This window comes from Chionomys nivalis, chromosome 15 (assembly GCF_950005125.1).
Source record: "Chionomys nivalis chromosome 15, mChiNiv1.1, whole genome shotgun sequence".
In the NCBI taxonomy this organism is placed as follows: Eukaryota; Metazoa; Chordata; class Mammalia; order Rodentia; family Cricetidae; genus Chionomys; species Chionomys nivalis.
The window spans coordinates 46,719,487-46,740,910 of record NC_080100.1 but is presented as its reverse complement, the minus strand read 5'-3'; the positions used below and the strand labels follow the sequence as shown (position 1 = coordinate 46,740,910).

At 48.3% G+C, this 21,424-nt stretch overlaps 1 protein-coding gene across 2 annotated transcripts; it reads right to left on the bottom strand.

Moving 5' to 3' along the window:
- Window positions 1-9,614: 9,614 nt before the first annotated feature.
- Window positions 9,615-17,267, bottom strand: Tmem171 (transmembrane protein 171). 2 transcript variants are annotated; one of them, XM_057790132.1, is made up of 4 exons: window positions 17,230-17,267; window positions 14,262-14,984; window positions 11,040-11,175; window positions 9,615-9,813 (listed from the first exon to the last, which is right to left on the bottom strand). In XM_057790132.1, the coding sequence occupies exons 2-4, from the start codon at window positions 14,902-14,904 to the stop codon at window positions 9,615-9,617; spliced, it is 978 nt and encodes a 325-aa protein (XP_057646115.1). In that variant the 5' UTR covers window positions 14,905-14,984; window positions 17,230-17,267. The 2 variants fall into 2 exon arrangements, with proteins under 2 accessions (XP_057646115.1, XP_057646114.1); XM_057790131.1 differs by lacking the exon at window positions 17,230-17,267 and having other exon boundaries at window positions 9,615-9,810; window positions 14,262-14,939.
- Window positions 17,268-21,424: the final 4,157 nt, after the last annotated feature.

Below are 21,424 nucleotides of genomic sequence, written 5' to 3'. Positions count from 1 at the left end.
TAAAAACTTACACTACAACCTAGTAAATAAAGACAGACCATCAGTAACTGGTTCGCAGGAGAGCAGAGTCAAACAGTTGTAAACCCTAAGTGCCCAGTCTCAAGGCACTTAGAGAACTATAAACTAAAACTCCTGAGTTATGGCCTCTTAGTGGTAAAATTTACAGAAACTTGAAGCTATGAGACAGCAGGCACTGGTACATGTTTCTGGTAGAGATACAAAAATGGCCCTTGCAGGGCTGGAGAGATGGCTTAGTGGTCAAGAGCATTGACTGCTCTTCCAGAGGTCCTAAGTTCAATTCCCAGCAACCACATGGTGGCTCACAGCCATCTGTAATGAGATCTGGTGCCCTCTTCTGGCCTGTAGGCATACGTGCAGAGCTCTCATACATAAAATATAAACAAATTTAAAAACTTTAAATGGCCCTCAGAGTTAGAATGATGCTCAGCAACTAGGAGCATTGGCTGCTCTAGAAGAGGAACTGTGTTTGGTTCCCAGCACCCCATGGTTGTAGACGGACGTTTCTGCCCACCTGGTTAGCCATTCAGTCCCAAAAAACCACACAGAGGCTTATAATAAATATAAACTGTTTGGCCTATTAGCTCAGGCTTATGATTAACTAGCTCTTAAAACTTAAATTAACCCATAATTCTAATCTATGTTTAGCCACATAATCAGTGAGGACTTCTTATCTTATCGTATCTTATCTTAAGCTTCCCCTGCTTCTGACTGGTAACTGCATCTCTGCCTTTCCTCTTCCCAGAATTCTCTTCGCCTGGTTGCCCTGCCTATACTTCCTGCCTGGCTACTGGCCAATCAGTGTTTTATTAAACCAATATGAGAGACAAATCTTAACAGAATACAAAAACATTATCCTACAGCAGTTCCCCTTTTTCCTTTTCAAAACAAGACCCTGAATCTGATCTCCTTTGTTTAGCTTTTTTCCTGATCATTGTCTATAATAACTTATAACTAACACACTAAACAAAGACAAATGTTCATAATCCATTTTGGGGGAATGCAGGCATAGTTTTCTAGGCTACTTCCTGCTGATTGGGGGTGCTGATAGTCTTATAGGGACCCAAAGAAAATTTAGGATTATTATCAAGTCCTGATTGGAGTATTCTGTGTGGTTAGATTATATCAGCCAGCAGCTTTGAAGCTGTTCTGAATGCAGAACTCAGAAGAAACTAAACAGAGGTGCTCCAAAACATTGGATCATCTGGGCCATCTGCTTCTACTAGAGTTTTCTCAGGGTGTCTTCCTTGATCAAACCTTATTTTTCTTAACCAAGAATGAATCCACAGCCTCTCCTTTCCCATGCATGCAAAAGCTCTTCTCCAAAGTGACATATCTTTTGACTTAAAATTTGAAGTCAAGCCATTTTCAAAATATATGGGTTGGATTAATCCAGCAACATTTATAATCAAATGTCTTTTAGCAGCTTTTGCTAGTTCCTCAGCAGTCAAACAATTCAAAGACAACATAATAACATACAGTATCCAGATTCTCTGTGTATTTACCATATTTATATGGCTTTTATTTTTTGCCACTAATGCTGAGTCAGGAAGCCTCTCTCGCTGCACCTCTGCTCTGTTCTGCTTCTGCTCTGCTGCACCTCTGCTCGCTGCCAGCAAACAGGGTCTATCAGAGAAAAGACTGTTACCAAGAAGCTGCACTTGATTCTATACTTGTCTGTCTAGAATCCAAAAAAAAAAAAAAAGCTTCTCGGGCTTTATGTGTAAATTCTAAATTCTTGGGTGTCATCTGTAGACAGAAGTTTCTCTCTTACCTGGTCCCTCTTTTTTGTTGTTTTTTGTTTTTGTTTGTTTGTTTTGGTTGGTTAAAACAAGTTTATTTGTTCAACGTCAACGGACATGGACCCAGAAGGTTGACCAGCATATACAGATGGAGAAGTTGTGGTTAACTAACATAATGACATGTGCACTGACCCTTTAAGATAACAACGGTGCTTCTAGAGATTTACACTGAATCCACACTTTACAAAAGAACACAACACATAGGTAAGGCTATTTGTAATGTTAAAGATCAGAACAACCTCAACGTCTACATTAGATTACCATGGGAAAAATCACGGCATAGTCATACAGTGGGGTGACTATACTGTCATGAAAAAGAAACAGGAACATATGTGGAATGATGGCCAGGAGATATTACTAGATTAGAAGGAAAAGTCTGGAGCAATGTGTATGTATACGTGTGTTTCCAAAGGAAACTCAGAAAAAACCCTCATGAAAGTAATAAAATAACGGTGGCCTGTTAGAGGGCAGGTATGGAACGAAAAAGGGAATGAGCAGAAGATTACATGCCCTCGTCTGTGTAACAGATGCTCTAGATGTTCAAATTAAAATGAGTTAAAAATCCCAAAATTAACGTGAAGTTGTAATATAAATAGGACCAAAAGGCTCTAGTTGTATGTCTTATTAGCAAAATGATTGCGCAGGAGCTTGCAACTAAGCCTGACCATGTGAGTTTGACCCCCATTGTGGGGACTATACCCAGGTCCACAAAGCTGGAGGAGAGAAGCAATTGGAGCAAACCGTCCTCTGACCTTCACCTGTGCGCCATGATGGGCACACCCACACCCATTCACACGCCTACACACAGACAGACCGTGCATGCATGTGTGTGCTCAAAAGAAACAGAAGGCTTGACATTAAAAGCAAAGAAGAAATAACAACTGAAATGCTTTTTGGCATACTACTTTTACTGTATGAATGTAGTGAGATAGTTTAAAGATTTCTCTTACTCCCAAAAAAGTAATCTGGGTATATCTAAGAGTTTAATTGGCATTAATAATATCAAATGGTAACACTGAGATTCTTTTGTGCTTTGTATAATAAATCAGTAGGCAAATGAAATGGGCATCTGATATGATACCTTTCTTTGGAAAAATCAAGAGCTAGCCTGGAAAGATGGTTCAGTGGTCAAGAGCACTTGTTGCTCTTGCAGAGAACCCAAGTTCAATTCTCAGCACCCACAAAGCGGCTCACAACCATCCACAGCTCCAGTTCCAGGGGATGCGATGTCCTCTTCTAACCTCTATACCCTCATGCAGAAAAAAAAATCATACACATAAGAAAAATAAGCAAATCATTTTTGGACTGAGACTGAGGTAAGAGCTGGTGACTGGCTGCTTTGCCTTTCTAGCCTTCAGGTTGAACCCCAATATCTGATTCTGAGTTTTATTAATCATGCTACAGTCCCAGGCCAGGGACTCCAAGTGCCTGCCCAGTAGTAGTAAAGGTGCCCTCGGCTGGTCTTAAGGTCTCTCGCTGGACCCAAAGTCTGCCTTTGAAGCCATGATGACAATGTCACCCCTCACTGTTCTAGCCCTCTCCAGCCTAAAAGGATTCCTCAAGTCAGAGTTGGGGGATCTCTGACAAATCTGGGCTGTAATTCTAGTTCCTTCTCAAAGCCAAATGATGCTGCAGACATGAGACAGATGGAAGAGGAGCGATTGTTTGCTCACACAAACCTACAACTTGTGTAGCAGTGATAGCAAGGCCTCCTAGTCAGTCAGGAGGCAGTGCTATGATTCACAAGCCTATGTCATCTCAGCAGAGCAGGGGAAGGCACGGAACTCACAAGGCAGCGCGCCCATGCCAGGGAAGTGGCTTGCTGGGGTCAGAATCCACGGCCAGCAAAGGCCAGGACAACACAGCAGCAGGGTAGCCAGCCACTTGACTGTCCTCGGCACCTACAGGAAGAAAGGGGGCCTCAGACCTAAGGAACAGACTCTGTGAGGTGACTCAGCACCCTTGACGTGACCGAAGGCCCACACTGCACTGAAGGCCCCCATGAGAAGGAATAACTTTCTGGAAAGCTGTGGTTAGCTGCTCCTGAGGGAAAGCGTGACATCCCGGGCAGGGTCTGGGGCCCGCAGAGAGATGCCAAGTTTGAGACGGAATCAGCCATGCACAGCCTGGCCTGAGAAGGCCCTAGACACTGCCCTGGTCCCTCAGCTATTTCTCGGGAAGAGAGGTACACCCTCCCTCTTGGTGAAAACCCCTAATAAATATGCTATTTGACTCAGCCAGTGCCAGTAGATGGGGCTCAGCGATAAGTCCAAAGGCCTTTAAGGACCCGTTCTGTAAGAACTGTGGCATGGCAAGGGCAGCTGAGGTGGCTCGCCCACCCACTGTGACTTTCTAGGCCTCCCGCAGCACAGAACTTACTGCCCAATGTTAACTCCATCCTTGGAGATGAAGCCATTCTACACTCCCACACCAGATTCTACCTGTGGCCCCAGCTCAGCCAGGGGGTGCTCCAGTGTGGGCTGGAGGTCACAGTACAGAGAAAAACCATGTGCAGACACAAGCTGCGTCTAGCCAGAAAACCTCTCTCTCTCTCTCTCTCTCTCTCTCTCTCTCTCTCTCTCTCTCTCTGTCTCTCTCTCTCTCTCTCTCTCACACACACACACACACACACGGTTATTTCTCTCTCTCTCTCTCTCTCTCTCTCTCTCTCTCTCTCACACACACACACACACACACGGTTATCTCGCTCTCTCGCTCTCTCTCTCACACACACACACACACACACACACGGTTATTTCTCTCTCTCTCTCTCTCTCTCTCTCACACACACACATACACACACACACACACGGTTCTCTCTCTCTCTCTCTCTCTCTCACACACACACACACACACACACAGGGTGGGGGAGAGAGAATATTCCTAATTAGGAAAAGCTTCAGCCTTCATCCTCTCCCCACCTCACTTTGCTCCTCCCAGGGAACCTGAGCTGGAGGCACCGTGCTTGCTACTCTAGGAATTCCAGGTATGCAAGATCAATCCCAGGAGGGCTTTTGGGCAACCGTGCGTGGTTCCCCTCAAGTCAGTTCGCCTCCTCCTGCCCACCACCTCCGCAGTGTGCTTCCTGACTTCACTCTGCTTACTGCTGCCTTTGTATGGGAGGCCCAGGATCAGGGTGCAGCCAGCAAAACCCAGCCCAGCTCATCAGGAAACCTCACCTGCCTGATTCGCCAGGGTCTTGGTGGGGTCAGGTGGGAAGAAACCCCGGCTGGGGCCTTTGCTTGCTGTGTCCCACTTGGGAAGCCTCAAGCTGCTTTTACTTGACAAACATCATGGGTACCCGCTGGACCAGTCTTGGCCTTATCAGAGACACACAAGCAAAGCTGAAACCACACCTTCCTTAGGGGATGAGCACAGCGTTTCCTGCCAGGGAGATTGAATCAAGGAGATGGGGGAAGCTCGCAACAATGCTGGGGGCCTCCTCTGGCCTCACAGACCTCCCCTCAAGGTCCCTGAGCACCAGCTGAGAAACGTAAACAGGACTCCCCAGAAGTCGGAGAAGGCAGATGCTGTCTCTGCTGTTTCTGCGTGGAGTCCTGTCTCCAGCATTTCTGAGGTGATAAACACGGCTTGCCTGGAGGTTTGGATTCAGCGGATGGAGGGACGGCACCTCCAGCAGCTGTTCTAGGTGGTTCTTGCCCTCCCGGAAGCTGGGGGCACACTTTGCAGACTGCTTCCATTTTAGTACTGAGAGTGCCCTGTCTCCTGTTCTGTCCCTTCCTGAGGGCCACTCTAGAATGACGGTCCCCTTAGAAGAGCCAGGACCCCATGCAATACCCACTCAGCAAGCCAATGGTCACATCCACAGGAGGGCATCAAAGGGCCACCATGTCTCTTCCTACCCCACTTACCTGCCTCACCCTGTGACTCTCTTCCTCAGAGCACCCGCTGCCCTTGGCTCCTCCCACTCTTCCTCACTCTACAGTTCAAATACCAAAGAGAATTACTAGCTAAAACTTGCTTTCATTTTAGCAGAATGGGTTGGCTGGGATCTACTTCAACAGTCCCAGAAAAAGGCAATGAGTTCACAAAAGATTCTATGGAGGCAACATGGTAACACTGTAGGTCACCCCACCTGAATTTTAGACCTCAAAGGAAATTTTTGTAATGTTCCCTCCCAGAATCATAAGCGCAGAGCCTGAAGTAAGAGCTCTGTGTTAGTCATTTTTATTATATAACAGAGTACCTGAGGCGGGCTACCTTAAAAGGAAAAGAGGTTTATTTAGCTCACAGTCTGGGAGCATGGCCCAGGCTCCCGGTAAGGGCCCCTGCTCCTTCTTCACCAGCCTGAAAACCATCCTGCCTTGTAATGCCCTGGCAAATCAACCATCATCTTTGAATTCATCTTTGCTCAGGTTCTCAAGACAAGAGCACAGTGAAGCCATATTCTTGGTCAAAATTACACAAATGGCCCCTAACCCGGTTGCTGGGAGAGTCCGTGTTCCCTCTGGAAGGTCACCAGCCAGGCCTCCACAGTCTGCGTTTCTCTCCTTCAGGCTCCGCTCCAGCACACTGGGGGCTTTTCCGGCACCAGTATCAAGCGCTTCGGCATTCAGAGCACAAAAGAGTTTGAGAGGCCAAAGAATCACCTGTTCGGGTTCCTCACGGCAGCAACCCTACTTCTCAATAGCAACTTCCGTCTTAGTTTCTTTTCCTGTGATTTTAAAAAGAGTCTCGTGAAAGCCACTGAAGGGAGAAAAGGTGTGTTCGGCCTACAGCTCCTCTCGCTGCAGCAGGACAGCGGCTGCTGCTCATCTCCGTAGCCAGGAAGCAGATAGCGATGCTTGTTCACGCTCCCTTCCTCCTCATTCCGGTCAGAGCCCCGCCCAGGAACTGACGCAGTCCGTATTCCCAGCGAGTTCTCTTACCTCAGTTGACCCACTAAAGACAATCCCTCACAGATGTGCCCACAGGCCAAGCTAATCCAGACAATCCCTCGGTGAGATTCCCTTCCCAGGCCACTCCAGATCCTGCTAAGTTGACAGCTGAACACGGTACTCAACCTCATTGGTCATTAGGGAAATGGAAATCAAAGCCATAATGAAATAATACTGCATGTCGTGAAGGGCAGTTATATTTTATTTTTTTAAAAAAGGAAAACAAGTGTTGATGCGGATATAGAAAAGTTCAAATCTTTATACGTTGCTAGCAGTAAGGTGAAGTGGTATTTTAACGAATAAATGGATAAACATCCTGTGGTATATCCATACTGGAATATTACTTGACCATAAAAAAGGAAGGCAGGGGTGATGTACGCTACAACATGAATAAACCTCAAAATACACTAAACAAAAAGAAGTCAAACACAAGAGGTTGCTCTGTACGATCCCACTAACATGAACTATCCAGGGCCGGTAAGCCCAGAATGGCTGGAAACAGCCTGGGAGTCGTGAGGAGCTGGGAGCAAGGATATGAACAGGAATAGTGGGGAACGAAGGCTTAGCGAGCATGGCCTTTATTTCAGGGAGCGGGAAGGAAGTGGTGGTTAGGATAAGGGGGGCGTGGACTAAATGCCAATGGATTTTCACTCTAAAATGGTTAATTTGGCCTGGGGGATGTGGTTCATTGCTAGAGCCCACGCATAACACGCACAAGGCCCAGGGTTCAGTCCTCAGCACCAGAAACACACACACACACACAATGGTTTATTCTGTAGTGCAAATGTTGGCCCAATTTAAACGAAAGGGAAAGGGAAGTTGACAGTTCTGAGCAGCCTGAAGCCCTGAGTAGGTTCTTGGAAGGTGTCACCTGGATCAGAACCTTGACAAAGATGTGTCTTCCTGTTGAATGAAACAAAGAAATTAAAAAAAAAAAAAAAAAGGAAGGATAGGATATGTCTGCTCCTGGGTATGGTGGAGGAGAAAGTTTATTATAGACAAAATCGCAAAGGCAGAGATGTCTAGGAGAGTCCAGAGTGAGCATGACCCTGAGCTGAGCCAAGCCAAGGAGGTGGGGAGGGGAGAGCCAGGAGATACAGTGTAGACTAAAGGGCAGGTAACCAAAATGGTTGATTATGTAGGGAAGGGCAGCTGGAGGAAGGGCCACCCAGCCCCTGGGCTGGAGAGTTCAAAGTGGGGTATGCCAGCCTTACCATGTAACAGGTAGGGACTGAGGGATGCCGGGAGAACTCTGATATGTTAACTAGGCACCTCTGTCAGCCTGATTGTCCCAGGTTTGAGGACTAACATCTGGGACACTAGCTGGCTCAGCTCTCCCCCCGTCATTGCGGTTCTGCAGTGAGGAGCTCCTGCACGGCCCTGTCTCTGCTGGGAGGCCATAGCCTCCGACTTCCTTCCCCAAGCCGTTGAAGCCTGCAAGGTCAGACTTACTCCTGACCCTTCCTAACCGTTTGCTTAGCTTTACAACCACAGAAAAGCAAAGCACTCAGCCACAAATCCAACTTGGAGCCACTAAATAGGCTCTGGATTATAAATGAAAACTCATAGCTGAAGTAATTCTCCCTCGCAGGTTCAACGTGGCCATTTTAAGCAAATAGCCGCAGAAGCAAGTGACGGCAATCTACCTTTTGTTCTAATTTTAAAACGTGAATAATTAACCTGCCAGGAGGAGGACTAACACAGACTTTTAAGACTGGTTCAACCTACTAAATGTCCACTTTGAAAGCAGGCTGGAAGTGCTGGTCCAAACAGCCACCCTGATTTATCACAGTGGTAATTCACGTGACCAGTTAGTGCCACGGATGAACTTGCCTGCCGAGCACCTGTACTCTGTGGTCGGACACTTGAGTGCTAGGTACAGCCAAGGGAGAGAGGGAAGGAGTGGCCGGGGAGGGCAGGCATAGTGGTTTATGTCTATAATCCCAGAACTCGGAGCACAGGTTCGAAGCTAGCCTGGACAACATAGCAAAATCCTGTCTCAAAAAAAAAAAAAGCAGAACAGAATCTCCAGGGAAATCGCATCCCAGTTGATTCAGAGGCTCCAAACTGTCCATTGTATGAGGCCTTGAGGGTCCTAAAGAAGGGAGAGGGAATGAGGAATGGGAAAGGGGGAGACAGGAAAGGAGGAGGAGGAAACATGATAGAGAAATTAGGACAACAACCTCATTCCTTGTTTCAGAAGCGAATAACGCTGGAGACAGGATGGAGACAACTGGCTGGCCTCACTGATAGCCTGGTTTCCAGAAACCAGCTAAGGGCAGGGCAGGACAGATGGCGCAGTCAGTGAGGTGTTGGGTCTGCAGGCAGCAGGACCGGAATGCCATCCCCAGGACCCCTGGGCAGAAGCTGGTGTGGTGGCATACTTGGAACCCAGCTCTGAGGAAGTGCAGACAGAGAGGTCCCTGAGGCTCCCTGGCCAGCCTACCCTACATGATGAGTTCCAGACCAATGAGAGATCTTGTCTCAAAAAAACAAGAAGACAGACAGTTCCAGAGGAACAACATCCAAGGTTGATCTCTGGGGTGTGTGTGTGTGTGTGTACGCGTGCGTGCACACACACAGTTTCTTCATCAGAAGTCCTGTGACCTTGCAAAACTCCACTAATCTCCCTGAGCCTCTGGTACCTTATCCACCAGTACAAACAAAACCACCAGCCCCTGACATTGGAGGCTGGTGTCCTGTTGGTGACCTGCACGAAGGTGCTTCACCGCACCTGTGGGCTGAAAGACCAGCAGCGGGGCCTAACCTAAAATATGGCTTACTTCCCTTGATGTTATGGCAGAAAAATGGGAACACAGCCAATGTTATTGTATGTTTTATTAAAAAATTAAATAAAATAACAATCCATGAAATGTATAAAACTGTAGTCCATAATTCATGGTGGGGACGGCTCAGAAGGTGCATCCGAGGGTGTGGCTAGGGCGGTTTCTTTCTCTTCGTATCTAGGGGGCAGATCCAGTGAAAGATGTCCAGGGTGTGAGCTCTCGGAGGGTGACCCCGGTCCAGATATGGTGTATATGAGTTCCCGTTCTCTCTCAGAGGCTGCACCCTGGATCTCAGGAGTTGGGGACCTCCTAGAAAGAAAGTGTAAGATTATGAGGGGACACGATGAAAACAGGGACGCCCTTCAGCACGAGACTTTTCTGAATGTCATGCTTCCAGGAGCCTCGAACCAGGCTAGGAGTTGTTTCTCCTATATTCTTTTTTTTTTTTTTAAATATTTATTTATTTATTTATTTATTTATTATGTATACAATATTCTGTCTGTGTGCATGTCTGCAGGTCAGAAGAGGGCACCAGACCTCCTTACAGATGGTTGTGAGCCACCATGTGGTTGCTGGGAATTGAACTCAGGACCTTTGGAAGAGCAAGCAGTGCTCTTAACCGCTGAGCCATCTCTCCAGCCCCTCTCCTATATTCTATATATATTCTACACTGCTGTTGTTGATGAGACGAGGTCTCATTATGTGGTCCTGGCTGGCCTTGAACTCACAGATCTGCCTGCCTTTGCTTCCCGAGTGCTGGGATTAAAGGCGTGCGCCATCACTCTTGCCTATTGTATTTTATAGATCTGCTTTCCTTACTCCTTAATTTCTTCTTTTTAAAAAGGCGTGCGCTGTGTGTCTGTGTCTCTGTGTGCGAGTGTGTGGCACAGGTGCCATAGTGCATGTGTGGAGGTCAGATGAGTCAAGAGTTGGTTCTCCCCTTCCACCACGTGGATCCCCAGGATTGAACTCAGGTCGTTGGCTTAGCAGCAAATGCTTTGACCCAATGAGCCATCTTGCCAGTCCCTTATCTCTTGTGTGTCTTAGAATTGGCTGGAACTTAAAGCAGAGTGGCTCCTGCTGTTGTGCTCTTGTCAGTGAAAAGGCTCTGAGCAGAAAGGTTCTGACATCATGCAGAGACAGCTGGATGGAGAGACCCAGCTAGACCAGGTCAGGGCTTCCTCCATTAGAATACCAAAATCCTTCTGAACATGTCCCCTGGAGCCTTGAACCTTTCTGCCGTCTGAAGCAACCAAGTTAATAGAGCACAGGCCTCCAGCCCCCTTGCATCTGTCAGTGTGACAGGTGTGTCCAATAGGACCAATAAAGATGCTCAGGGGTTTCCTAGCAACCCTTCATCACTCAGTCTACAAGCTACCCAAGGTTTCCTGGCTGAGTGTGAGAATCAAGGCAGGAACTCTTGACACAACATCAGACACTGCACTTTTAATGTCACCAGAGCTAGACCAGCTTGAACTCAGGCCAAGACCTGGACCGGCAACACATGCCCATGGATGAAGAAAGGGAAGCCTTACCCATAGTTAAAAAGACTGGAATAGGAAGGTGGGTTTTCATTGTGGTGCAAGCTGTTAGGCCCAGGAGGTCCAGTGCCTGCCGAAGACTCAGGAAAGTAAGGCGGTGGAGGGGGTGGAAATATTATCACCGAGTCACCTGGGGAAACACATCAGAAAAAAAAAACACAAAATTAATGACTTCTGTCTTGCTCCAATACGCACACCATAAAAGGTCAAAACCTCCCTGTGCACTCTGGGGTAGGCCTGGATAGTCCAGGTGTACTAGAATAGGTTGTGGTTGGGAGGGAAGGGGTTGAACTCCTGTCTAACAGGTGTTTTGTTTGGGATGAAGGGAAGATTCTGGAAGCTGATAGTGATGCTAGTATTACAATATTTTGAGTATATTTAATAACATTACATTGTATGTACTGTATATTCCATAAACGCAGATACGCATGTATATAACATTACATTATATATAGTATATATATAAATAAACTGTACATACTGTATATTTAAAACAGTTAAAATAGGGCTGGGAGATGGCTTAGTACAGTTCTGGACTCACAAGAAGAAGACACAAGTTCAAATCCCCACACCCATGTAAGACCCTGAGCAGAATGACATGTTCCTGTAACCCCAACTCTGGGGAGATAGAAACACAGGGGTCCTTGGGGTTCATTGACTAGCCATCCTAGCCAAATTAACACACATTTGGTGGCAGTTGGAATCCCCGTCTCAAAAACACAAGATACAGTGTGACTGAGGAAGATGCCCAGCATCACCAACTCTCACGGACACACATGTGTGCACGTATGAAGGCACACACACACACACACACTCACAGAACACAAAAGCAAATGAAAATTAAAAGGGTTAAGCCAGGAAGTTTTTTGTTGTTTTGGTTATTTTTGGTTGATTTTCTTTGTGTTTTGTTTTGTTTTGTGAGACAAGGTCTCACTGTGTAGCCTAGAGTTTTATATGTAGACCAGGCTAGCCTCAAACTCACAGTGATCTGTCTACCTCTGCCTCTTGAGTGCTGGGATTAAAAACATGTGTGACTATGCCTGGTCCTGAAATAGTAAGTTTCGGGGTACATACAGGTTACCACATTTTTTTTTTTTAAGTTAGCCTTTAGTTCCGAGCTTTGAGTTCTGCAGGGGCTATATGGAGTCGGCCTCATCAGGCACACCTGAGCTAACACATCTCTGAGAGTCAATAGCACACTCCCTCAACTTCCCAGGGATGTCGCCCGTCGCTTTCTAGTGATAATCTTAATTCATCAGAATCCAGCTGCTAGATAATGCGTGGAGTTGCTCAAATACAGCACTCTGCTCATGTGGCAATATGCCACGCCGCGCCCCACCTCCGCCTGAGCTGCATGGGTGTAGTCAAATTTTACAAAGTTTGCTTTTGTGTCTCTGTTCGCTCTAGAACACCCCTGCGTTCTAAGGAAGAGGAACGAGGGACCAGAAACAAGCTCTAATTTGTCTTCCAATCCCAATCCTGTAGGTTTCCAGGGCATGTCACTGCGGCCTTGGCCCAGAATGTTCTAGACAGGTAGTAACTCTGCTACCAGAGAACCGGCGAAGGACGGACTCTGATAGGCTGGCACCACCAGGTGAGAGTGTCAGGAGGATGTAGGAAAGAGAACGCCGCCTCCTTGTAGGGAGGAGACTTGCCAGCGACCAAAGCCCTAAGCAAACTCAGAATTCCCTGGGCTCAGCTGCCACAGCTGTCGGCTGGAGCCAAACAGCACCTGTCTTGGAGAACGAAAAGGACAGGATGTGGCCACTTGTGTCCAGTGTTAAGGCACCGCCTCACACGGAACAAAACCTTCAGCCTGTGACACCTTGCTATGGCACCTTTATCTCTGTCACCAGCTAAGGGTACTTATTTGCCAGAGGAAGAAACACTTCCAACTGGCAATGTCTGCCCTTCCTGACCCCTGCCCCTGTAGCCTCAGCCCAGAAAATGAGTGAAGTCCTGCTCTCCTACGAGGAGATGGTGGATGAACTCTGACCTATTTACCACTCTGACAAACTGGAAAGGTTCTCTTTGGATTCGACTGGTTTTTGGAGGATATCGATGGTTGGGCTGTGGAGATGGCTCAGCAGTTAAGAGCATGGATTGCTCTTTCAGGGCCTCCAAATTCAGTTCTCAGCTCCAGCATCAGGCAGCTTGCAACTGCTTGTAACTCCAGTTCCAGGGGATTAAACCCCCTCCTCTGACCTCCTCAGGGACCTCCACTCACGTGGATATATCCCTACACACACATACTAATAATGGTAGTAATAATAATAATAAAATAAACCTTAGCTGGGAGTAGTAGCACAAGCCTTTAATCCCAGCACTAGGAAGGCAGAGGCAGGTGGATCTCTGTGAATTTGAGGCCAGCCTGGTCTACAGAGTGAGTAACAGGATAGCCAGAGCTGCAGAGTGAGACCATGTCTCTTTAAAAAAAAAAAAAAAAGCAAGGACGCTCTTAGTAGGTCTAGGAACTGGAATTAATGCTCACTTTAACTATGTACTGTCCTGTAAAGAAAGTCCTCAGGGCAGACAAGTGACAGCCTGCTTTTCACGTGGAGACGGTAAATATGCCTTCATGGCTCACTTTAGTCAGGACTGAATCTCAGATAAGAAGTTCTTTGGCGGGAGTTGTGTGCAGTCGTGTGCTGTGAGTGTTAGCGCTTATGATAGTTGTGTTGTCGCCGTGAACATGGATATACACAAACAGATGAACCAGAGTGGTTAGCTTAGGACAGTACAGTCTACAAATCTGTCTGCTCTTCCACCCCTGTGGGCTGCAACTCCCTTGGGGTCCAATGACCCTTTCACAAGGGGCGCCTAAGACCACCGGAAAACACAGATATTTACATTATTTGACTCATAACTAGCAAAATTACCGTTATGAAGTAGCAAAGAAATAATTGTACGGTTGGGGCTCACCACAGCACGAGGAACTGTTGTGAAGAGTCACAGCATGGGAGGGGAGCTTGAGAGCCACTGTGTTAATAGTGTTGCTGGGGATAGGAGAATTCCCACAGGGATGGTAGTGTGTGTGTGTGTGTGTGTGTGTGTGTTTGGTGGTGGGTTACCTGTGTGCTCAGGTGTGTGCACCTATATGAGACAGAGAGAAATTGAGTTGAGAAAGGAATCTGGTTCAGACTTAGGGAAGCCTGGTGAAGCCTTGAAGCCACACCCACTGTGACTTGAACCCGTGCACAAACCACGGAGACTCACCTACAGTGATATGGACGGGCTCCATACTGTGGGCGTGTCCCCCTTCCATATCAGAGGTATCTCGGCTGGAACTCAAGTTATTTTTCTTCTTAACATGGGCCACCACAAAGAAACACAGTCCCACAAGCACAATCAAGGGCCCCATGATCTGCAGAGACAGGAAGCTGCAGATCTGGGGCTCCGCTTCTCCAGTGTCCATCTCATTCGTTGACTCCTCCTGTTCCCCTTCTGAGCCACATCCAGGCACCCAAATACCCAGCACGCTGATGAGCATGCCGCTGGTCAAGAATAAGAACCCAAAGATGAGGCACTGGGCGAACTGGCGGCTCTCCCCACAGACGAAGGATTGGTCAGGGTCCTGGTGGCCTCGCCGCTGCTCCTCCCGCAGGTGCAGGCGCGCCCGGGAGCGGGCCAGAATCACAATCCCAAGCCCCACCACGGCACACGACGGCCCAGCAATCTTTAGCACCATGCTGCAGTGTGAGAGGGGCCTATTATATTGGCATGCCTGGTAGCCGAAGATGGAGAGCAGGACTCCCACACACAACAGGACGGCACCGAGGATGAAGAGGAAGAAAATGAGCTTGCTGACATGCGTGTCCCTCTGGTCCCTATCTGGCTCAGTCGTTCCTACGGAAGACATGGCCAGAAAAGAAAAGGCTCCCTTGCTGTTCTCCGACGTGAAGGGGAAATACGTTTCCTTCTCTCCCGCAGTTTTAGGCTCTGCGAACAATAAGAAATGCAAAATTACAGCGGATACAGGTATCTACAACCAGCTCTGATCTCTTGCTGGCCATTGCAGAAATCACAGGAGGGTGACCTGTTAGGAAGCGGAATGTCGTGCAATCGGTCTGCTGTAGAACAATGACTTGGCCTATGAGTCAGGAGAACTGGCATTCAAAGACTCCCAAATGTGTAATTTCATGAATATATCAAAAAAGAGGAAATTCAACTACCATGCTTCTGAGATAAGGAAATCTTTTTTTAAAAAAATAAATAAATAAAATGACTTGGTGTGGCTTTTCCTGTTCTGAATCTTACAAACTCATATCTCCAGGCTAATAATAATAATAATAATAATAATAATAATAATAATAATAATTAGTATCAGATAAGGGAAGAGCCATGAGGAGAATATCTGATATACAGCTGCCCGGTATCATGTCAGAACTGCTCTGAGAATTGCGGTAAATTTTTGTCTAGTTACTAACTTGCCACTTCCCATTCAAGACCCCTGCGGCTTTCCACTTCTCACTTCGTGCTAAGATTGCGTGAGCACACAACCCAGTGCCAGCAGTTCCAACAGAACGGAGAGGTAGTTCAGGAGGGCAGTGGGTTTGTGGACTTTTAAGTTAGTTCTGTCAAAATATTATTCTAGGGTTCTCAAGATGCAAGCTCCGGGGCTGTACAGACACCCCAACCCCACCGGCAGTTCAGCTTCTGGACCCTGGCTTCACCTGAGATAATCGGGCACAACAGGTAAAGTCCAGTCGCACTGTGGAGGTAGACAGCGCCTTCTGGTAGGGGACAGGCCAGGGCAGGTGGCTAATGCTCAACTCTCCGCCACAGCGCCACCCACTGCCACAGAGGCTTAGACACATTGAAAAGCACTTGCTTACAAAGCACTAAAGATTCACAAAGCTTCCTGGAAAAGCAGGAACACGGGGGAAAGAACCTTTCACAGAACCACAAAAGGCCAGCACTTCGAGAGTATTTTATACTCATACTAGCTGGGTGTGTAGCACACGCCTTTAATCCCAGCACTCGGGAGGCAGTAGGAGGATCTCTGAGTCTGAGGTCAGCCTGGTCTATAGAGTGAGTTCCAGGACAGCCAGAGAGCTATGTAATAGAGAGACCCTGTCTCAAAATAAAATAAAATCATATTATCTGCCAACGTAGCTAAGTATGGTTAAATGGTGTGTTGATTCACACAGCATTGGTCTCTGAACAATCTTGTTTCTCTGAAGTGATCTTGTTTCACTTGGGCAAGTGGAAGTAAGGGTCCTTACTTTACCTCTCATGTACACCATCCAAAGTCAGGAAGGACATATCCAAATAGAAAAAAACTTTAAAACGTTGCGCTGAGCCGGGCGGTGGTGGCGCACGCCTTTAATCCCAGCACTCAGGAGGCAGAGGCAGGCAGATCTCTGTGAGTTTGAGGCCAGCCTGGTCTACAAGAGCTAGTTCCAGGACAGGAACCAAAAGCTACGGAGAAACCCTGTCTCGAAAAATCAAAAAACAAACAAACAAAAAAACCATTGCGCTGAAGAGATGGTTCAGTGGTTAGGGGCACTGAGCTGCTCTTCCAGAGGACCAGAGTTCAATTCCCAGCATCCACATGGCCGTTCACAACTGTCTGTAACTCCAGTTCCAGGGTATCCACATACGGACATACATGCAGGCAAAAATAATTTTTAAAAACTTTAAAACGTACTTTGCCATTCACATTCAAGATCACAGGAAGGAGTTCATGGCTGAGACCTTCTTGTCAAACCAAAACCATAGGTAAGAAGGTGAGTTTGGCTAAAGAAAGCAATCGGTTAAAGCCATCATGAGAAGTAGTTTTTCCCAGGGAAAGTGCGATAGAACCAGAAGGAAGTGGAGGGGAAAAGAAGGAAACGGATGAAGTAAGCTTTCTTCTCAAACTTGGAAAAGTCACATTCCATAAAGATGCTGTTAAGACAGAAGACTTAAAGCATCGCGCTAATTTAAAACACGTCTTCCCTAGGGACATTCACATAGATGGAAAATTACCTAAGAAACTGAACCTTTTCTACCTTAAACTTTTCCAGAGTCAACCCCACAAAGCCAAATCCGCTCATAAACACTCCTTTGGTGTTTCCAAAAGTCAGTCAGTCCCAAATCAACAGTATCTCTCTGCTTCCAAAGCTCAGGAGAGTTGGCAAAGCTAGGCCAGGGAAGGCAAGTGTCTGCGGGGAGTTGCAGCAGTTCCCGGGGTGCCGCTTACCTGTGCTGATCCTGGGACTCTCCGCCGCACGCCTGGCTTCCACGCACACCCTCTGCGCGTCCGGGCGCGGAAGAAGGGCCGCCTCCGTGTGCACAGGGCCGGGCGGTGCCTGGTCCGCGGGCACGGCGGCCGGGCGGGGCAGGGCAGGGCTGACCGGTGGGAGCTGGCCGTCGCCGGGTGCTGCCCTCCTGGGGCCTGGGCGCGAAGCGCCCGAGCGCAGAACTAGGGGCGGTAAGACTTGGCGGTGCACGAGAGGGACGGGGGTGGGGTGGAGAAGCAGATCGGTACGCTCCACCCAGCTGGGGGTACCAGAGAGTTGAGATTGTCCCCCTGGCAGCCGAGGCTACGGGCAGCTGGGAGGGGCACCGGTTTCTTTGCAGCCCAGGTGCCGAGCTCCTGGAGCTGCGGAAGAGCTGAGAACAGGACAGAGCAACAGAAAAAGCCGAGGACCCCAATCCGCGGCTGAGCCGGGTCCCGCCGTCCGCTGCCACTGCCACTCAGAAGACAGAGATGGCCCTTCTACTGCTCTGAGATCTTGACGTGGGAGTCACCAGAGCTAGAGCCCCGCAGGGAGCTTTCTACAACAGGGTATGGGAACACCTGGGCTGGCTAGAGAGCGAGCCAGGGGATCTAGTACTCCAGCGTTCAACCTGAGAGCTTTGCTCTTAGACTGAAGTGGGTCCCCCATCAAGTGTGTCACCCTGTCCTGTCCAGGCAATATATGTATGTGCACGCAGCCATAAAACACCCTTCCTGGTGCTCCAGGGATTAAACTGTTAACTTTCCCTGACCTTGACCGCGAGTTTCTGATGGGGTTGCTAATCCCCATGCTATTTGTAACCTGCCCCGTGACAGTTGACAAGTATCCAACTGTGCTAATTTCCACACCAGAGGTCAGGCCGCTGTGAGAAGTGAGTCAAGTGTGCTCTGGACCCAAGCACGGAGGCACCCAGAGCTCTGGGGACTTTCCCAGCCACGCTTTTTCTCACTAACTTCCTGTCTCCTTGGAAGCCCTTCCATTCTTGCTAGCTTCCCTATGATAAGTTCGGTGAGGAAAGGAATCACAGCGGGGGGTCTAAGAGGGTTGGAGAGTTACCTGGGCTTTGGGACTGGTGGAACAGGAAGAGTGAAATGGGGGTTCATGGGGAGGCTCACAGCCATGGTAGGGGAGGGGGGCCCTTTTCTCATGGGCCAGATGTGGGCTTTCTCACAGCCAGGGTGCTCTGAGCACTGAGTCTCTTAGCAAGGCAGTCTCACACAAGGGCTAATACCAGCACTCAGTATGGCTCTGCAGAGTTCCTGTCTTATACCTGCAGCCCGTGCTTCCCTACTGTGTGCCTCCAATTCCCTGGGCAGGACGGGGCCATAGTGCATGGGGATCTAGCAGAACATTTGACTCGGTGGAAGAACTGAAGCCCAGAGCTGAACTGACCACCGCATCTGCCTGCAAGGGGGCGAGCTCCCAGATGTGCCCAAAGTTCAAAGTTCTTCCCTGTGCTCACCTGTCACCCAGAGAACACACATGCTGTGAACTTGGAGAATGCTTTTATTACTTGGTCTTGTGATGCCAGGGAGGGACCTGTGCAGATCAATAAAGGAACTGTCCCAAGGACATTGCAGTCATCCACGTCTTGGGTGGGAGCTATCTTGGTCAAAGGGTCACGATAAACCAGTCATCCTCTGGAAGGGCACCAAGGCATGTCCAGTTAAGGGGCAGAGAACTGCCAGTGGGCATTGCACAATCATGGTGAGCCCTGGGCTCTCTAAGAACTCAGGCACACCCTCACACAGGACTAGCCGCCCCCCACCCCAGGCCGGCTAACAGCTCTTCCCCGAGCAAAGCCTTCCATGCCCGCCCATTGCCTACTCCTTCTTCCCTTCGGTCTCTGGCTGAGTCCTGTATGAGCTTGCAAAGAGCCTGTTGATTCAGCTGCCCCTCTGGTGCCACATGACTTCGGGCTCACCACCCATGACAGCCTTGAATGTCCTGGCACCAAGGACAATCAGATTAGCTCTCCCTCGGGACAGCCACCATTTGTGTCTTTTGGAGCCTGCTCGACTGAACCAAAGCCGAGAAAACTGATGGTCTGTCAAGTATGACTTCAAGCTGCTTGTTTCTAGATCATGCCTGGTCTTGGGAGAGGGGCTGCCTGATCCAAAGCTGGTGCTCCTCCCCAGCCCGAGGCAGAGAGAAAAGGGACATCCAATGGACCTCTAAGAAAAACAGCATCAAAATGAGATTTTAAAACTGAGCGAAGCAAGGCACAGTAGCAAAGGCCTATAATACTAGCCCCATTGGGAGGTTGAAGTGCAGGAGTTCAAGGATAGCCTGGGCTACATAACAAGTTCCAGGTTAACCTGGTCTACACAATGAGACTTGATCTTGGAGAACAAAACAGTACAAAACAAAACTTGGATGTGCCTCAGCTCCATCTAATCCCTGAATACAGGAGAATTAGAGCAGCGGTGAACACCAGTTACTCACCAGCAAACATTGCCTTATAGAATTCAGTGAGGAGACAAAGCTACGGAGAACAGCAGGTGGAGAAGGATTGTTCTTAATGGGGCGAGTAGTGGAGGTGTCTCTCAGGCGGCACAGTGGCACAGACTCGTTGGGAATGAGGAAGCCACACTGTCTATTATTGTATAACAGCCCCCAAACAAAGAAGCTGAAAACAATAGATTTACTGTCTCCCACAGTTCCTGGAGGTCACACAGGAGGTCAGTTTCTGGGAGTGGCTTAGCTGGGTGGTTCCGGTTTGGGGGTCTCTCCCAAGGCTGCAGCCACAGTGTGGGCCAGAAAGACAGATATGAGTAGGTGTGGCTGGGGCAGGAGCAGCATCTTCAGGGTGAATCACATCCCCGTGGCCAAGAGCCACCCCTTTAGCCGAACTGCAAGAATGTCCTTACAGTGGGGCACTTGGGTTTCCTTATGGGAGTCACGCCAGAAAGCACCAGAGGAGGACAATATGCAGAAATGTGCAATAGCCTCTAAGATTCCACGCCTCTACTTCCGCCTCATTCCAGTCCTCTGGATTGAGCCACTAAATCAAGGGAAGGAGAATTCGGCTGTACAGCAAAGGATCTGTGGACAAGTTTTATAAATATCTGGGAAGAGGAGAAAAGAATCCTTTAGGCAGAGATCACAGCGGTGTAGGGGCTGAAGAAATATGGCTTTGTACTGGATGTTCTTCCTAAGGACCCAGAGTGGAGGTCAGTCCCCAGCACTCACATTGGGCAGCTCAGGGCTACATGTAACTCCAGTCTCAGGGGGCTGGACACCCTCTTCTGGCCTCTTCAGGCACCAGCACCCTCGTGGCAGACACACGCATACACACATACACATAAATAAAATAAAAATAAACCTTAAAAAACAGCAGGGGCCAGAGAGATGGTCCAGCCATCAAGAGCACTTGCTGTTCTTGCAGAGGTCCCAGGTTCAGTTCCTAGGACCTGTAGGGCAGCTCACAACTGTCTTTCACTTGTTCCAGGGGCTCTGGTGCCCTCTTCTGGCCTTTGCCAGCCCCAGACATGCACCTGGTGCCAGCATACAGGCAGGCAAAGTATCCATACCCATAAACACACAAACAAACAAGCAGCAAAACTCTGAGATGGGCGTGTTTGGAAAAGAGCAGGAACCAGGGTGGTTGAAGCAGGTGAGCAAAGGGGTGAAGACAGCGGAGACGACCACGGGGCACAAATGACACAGCCGGCTCAGGAACGCCAGAACTGATAGGGAGAAGAAAGCTTGCTGGCTTCCATGGGACCTTGAAGAGCATGGTGAGAAGTGTCAGTGCGGGTGGGGAGATACCTGGGCTGTCTTTTGAGCTCAGTGTAGGATCTGATTTTATTTCTTGGCATGGGCTCTCGAGGGCAAATCTGGAACTTTTAGGTTACAGGCACAAGTAATCCTCCTGCCTTAGCCTTCAAAGAAGTTAGGGCTGCTGATTCGTTTTATTTAATATTTTATTTGATTTATTTTGTGATGCTGGATAACAATCTCAGAGCCTTATTTTTCTAGGCAAGTACTCTAAACTGAGCCATAGTTAGAGATTTTTTTTTAAATAATTTTTTTTTTAGTTTTAAAAGTGTGTGTGTCTGTGTGTGTGTGTGTGTGTGTAGGGTTGTGTGCACATGTGAGTGCAGCCCATAGTGACCTGAGGTGTTGGATCCACCAGTTCCAGGTGGTTGTGAA